Below are 2,589 nucleotides of genomic sequence, written 5' to 3' on the forward strand. Positions count from 1 at the left end.
CCAGGACGTCCACCGTCTCATCCACCACCAGCCCAACGAACGGCGAGGCCTTGATCCTGTGCCTGTCCTCGTTGTGCAGGACCTTGGCGATGGCTGCCTGGGCCAGTTAAGGAGGGCGCAGGAGGGAGAGAGAAACACAAGTGAGGTTCAGAGGGAGACGCACAGCGAGCGGCTCCCACCCGCAGCGGCACAAGGGCCTGAGCCAGGGAAAAGCCCTTATGCAAGTTGCACACGAACAGGCTGGAAATGACTTTCCTTATCCCTAATAAACTGTCTCCTCCTGCTCCTGGCCAGCGGCCTGAACTGCACGAAGCTGCTAAGAGCTTGGGGGCCCCTGCCCTGAGCTGGGGGTCAGAGCCCCACAGCTACAGCAGGACACAACACCACCCGCAGTGCTGAGACACCAGACCTGACACCTTGATCCTGAGCCCCTGCCTGTGCCAGCAGACAGGCAGGACACCAGAACCTGCCTGCTCTGTTCAACTCCAGCAGTTCCATCGGTGCTTCACTGGCCCAGCACGGGCAGGAGCAGCAGCAAAACTGCAGTGTCTCTTCCTTCTTTCCTCGTTTTCCCCCATTTCAGGCAAACTCCCTGATTTATAGGGAACTTCCTGCATGTGAGTGAGTGCTGTAAGGAACACCACAGGCTGGGAAACCTAATTAGTGGGTTTAGTCTATCTGCAGCAAAATAAGACTCTGCAGAGAGCTGAAAATCCTGGCAAACAGCCAAGGCTTGCTAAAAATTTAATTTGATTTCAGCAGGCATGAAACATTGGGAAAACTCAGAAAATCCTTTCTAAACTCTCCAGCTACTTGATCTTTTTGATCACTCGGTTTAGGGCAGAAGAGGAGAAAAACCCACAGTGCTCATGTGCTAATTGAACTCCTGAGCTTTCATCCTGCAAGCAGCCTGGCAGGCTCAGGGAGCTCCCACACGGCTGCTGGGACAGGCACTCTCCCTGCCCTGCAGGACACGGTGGCCACACAGCGATGTCCAGCCTCCGCGTGGCCGTCACACAAGTGCAGACCCCCAGCCCTGCATACACACCTGCATCTCCCTGACGCTGCCAGGGTGGTAGTACTCGCTGTGCTCCGAGGCCAGCAGCGCCTGGCACAGGTTGAACTTCTGGAAGTTGAGCAGGGAGGAGCACTTCTCCTCCGGGATCTCCTCCTTGGCCATCCAGTAGACGGTGGTGAGGACAGCCACCTTCGCTGGGTTCACCTCCACCTTGATGACCGAGCGCAGCTCGGGGTGGCCGTGGGTCCCGAAGGCCAACTGCTCCCGGTTCACAGCCAGCGCCTGGCGGTGCGCGCCTGACGTGACGTGCCGCAGCAGCGCGTGGCGCTGGAAGTTGTCTGTGCCCACGGTAAAGGCGTTCTCCGCTTTACCGTGCTTGTTCTTCACCAGCGCCTGCCGACACTCTATGCAAAACATGAGTTTCCTCTCATAGTCAAACTCCAGCCAGGTAAATTCTTCCTTCCAGTGCTCATTGAAATAGCGTTTACACTTTTTATTGGAATTGGAAGTTTCCCCAGCTGGCTTTTTCCCTGGAGGCACCATACTGCTGTGGCTGGGAAATCAAACACTACGGTTGAACTGCACCGCGCCTCGAGGAGCAGCCTGTACATTTAATTTAGTGAGAAGGTCTATTACCACTCTCCCGGTCGGACTGGAGATGAAAGAGACACAAGGGAAAGGGATTAGGGCCCTGCAAACCTCAGCTGAGGCTCAGTGAAGGGTTGTGGGGGAATGGTAGCGGTGGCACCAGCGACGGCAGCGCTCGGGGCAGGCCAGGCTGCGTGACAGCCCCGGCACCATGCAGGGGATACCATCGAGCACCTCAGTGGCATCCCCAGCAGCTCTCAGAGTGTCAGCGGTGGGACTGGCACACACAGACCCATCACCACACAGACACCCACACGCAGCACCCAGAGCAGCCCTCTGCCGCTGGGAAGGTGAGTCAGTGACAGCTCAGTGTCCCTCCTGGGAGGAGACACACCAGACCTGCTCCAGGTCAGGCAGCCAAACATCTACTGAGCTCAAGGCTGCAAAGCACACTGGTAACCAAACCAGGAGCTGAAGGGTTTAAGCATTCACTTGTCCCCTCCCTACACTTCAGCCCCACTCAGTCCAATCCTCAGATTCCTCCATGAACTGGATTGAAAATCCAAACTGAGCCTAGATAAAGGTATTGGGAAGAAGAGAAGGAGGAGGAACCCAGTGCAAGGTGAGGAAGGGGCAAAACCCAAATGCAGAGGAGAAAGGAAAGAACATGGACACTCAGCAGCAGCAAAGCCAGGGAACACCATCAGTCCATGTGACTTGCTGAGAAACCCACAAGGAACTTGGGGTTTTCTGAAGAACGAGCCCCTTGACCCAGAGTTGTTACCACAGCCATCAGAGAGCAGGGAGGACCCTCATAATTCAGGTGTTAGATCTGCACCCTGACTCCCAGTGCCACGAACACGCAATCCCAAGGAGCCAGGGCTTTCCGTGGGGTGCCCTGGGCAATACTGGGGTGGTCCTGAAGCTACTGGCACGGCAGCCCCATCCCTGTGCCAGCTGTGTCGCGTTTGGCCACCCTGGCT

General features: G+C 56.5%; 1 protein-coding gene across 1 annotated transcript in view; it reads right to left on the reverse strand.

The window, feature by feature from the left end:
* LOC103799881 overlaps positions 1–1,561 on the reverse strand; it is a gene marked incomplete at its 3' end in the record, with an annotated part of 2,723 nt that extends 1,162 nt beyond the window's left edge. The window contains exons 1-2 of the mRNA XM_009072233.1: positions 1,049–1,561; positions 8–97 (exon numbers count right to left, since the gene is read on the reverse strand). Coding sequence (XP_009070481.1) covers positions 8–97; positions 1,049–1,561 — 603 coding nt within the window. The remainder of the gene's footprint in view (positions 1–7; positions 98–1,048) is intronic.
* Positions 1,562–2,589: the final 1,028 nt, after the last annotated feature.

This window comes from Acanthisitta chloris, unplaced genomic scaffold (genome assembly GCF_000695815.1).
Source record: "Acanthisitta chloris isolate BGI_N310 unplaced genomic scaffold, ASM69581v1 scaffold14383, whole genome shotgun sequence".
NCBI lineage: Eukaryota > Metazoa > Chordata > Aves > Passeriformes > Acanthisittidae > Acanthisitta > Acanthisitta chloris.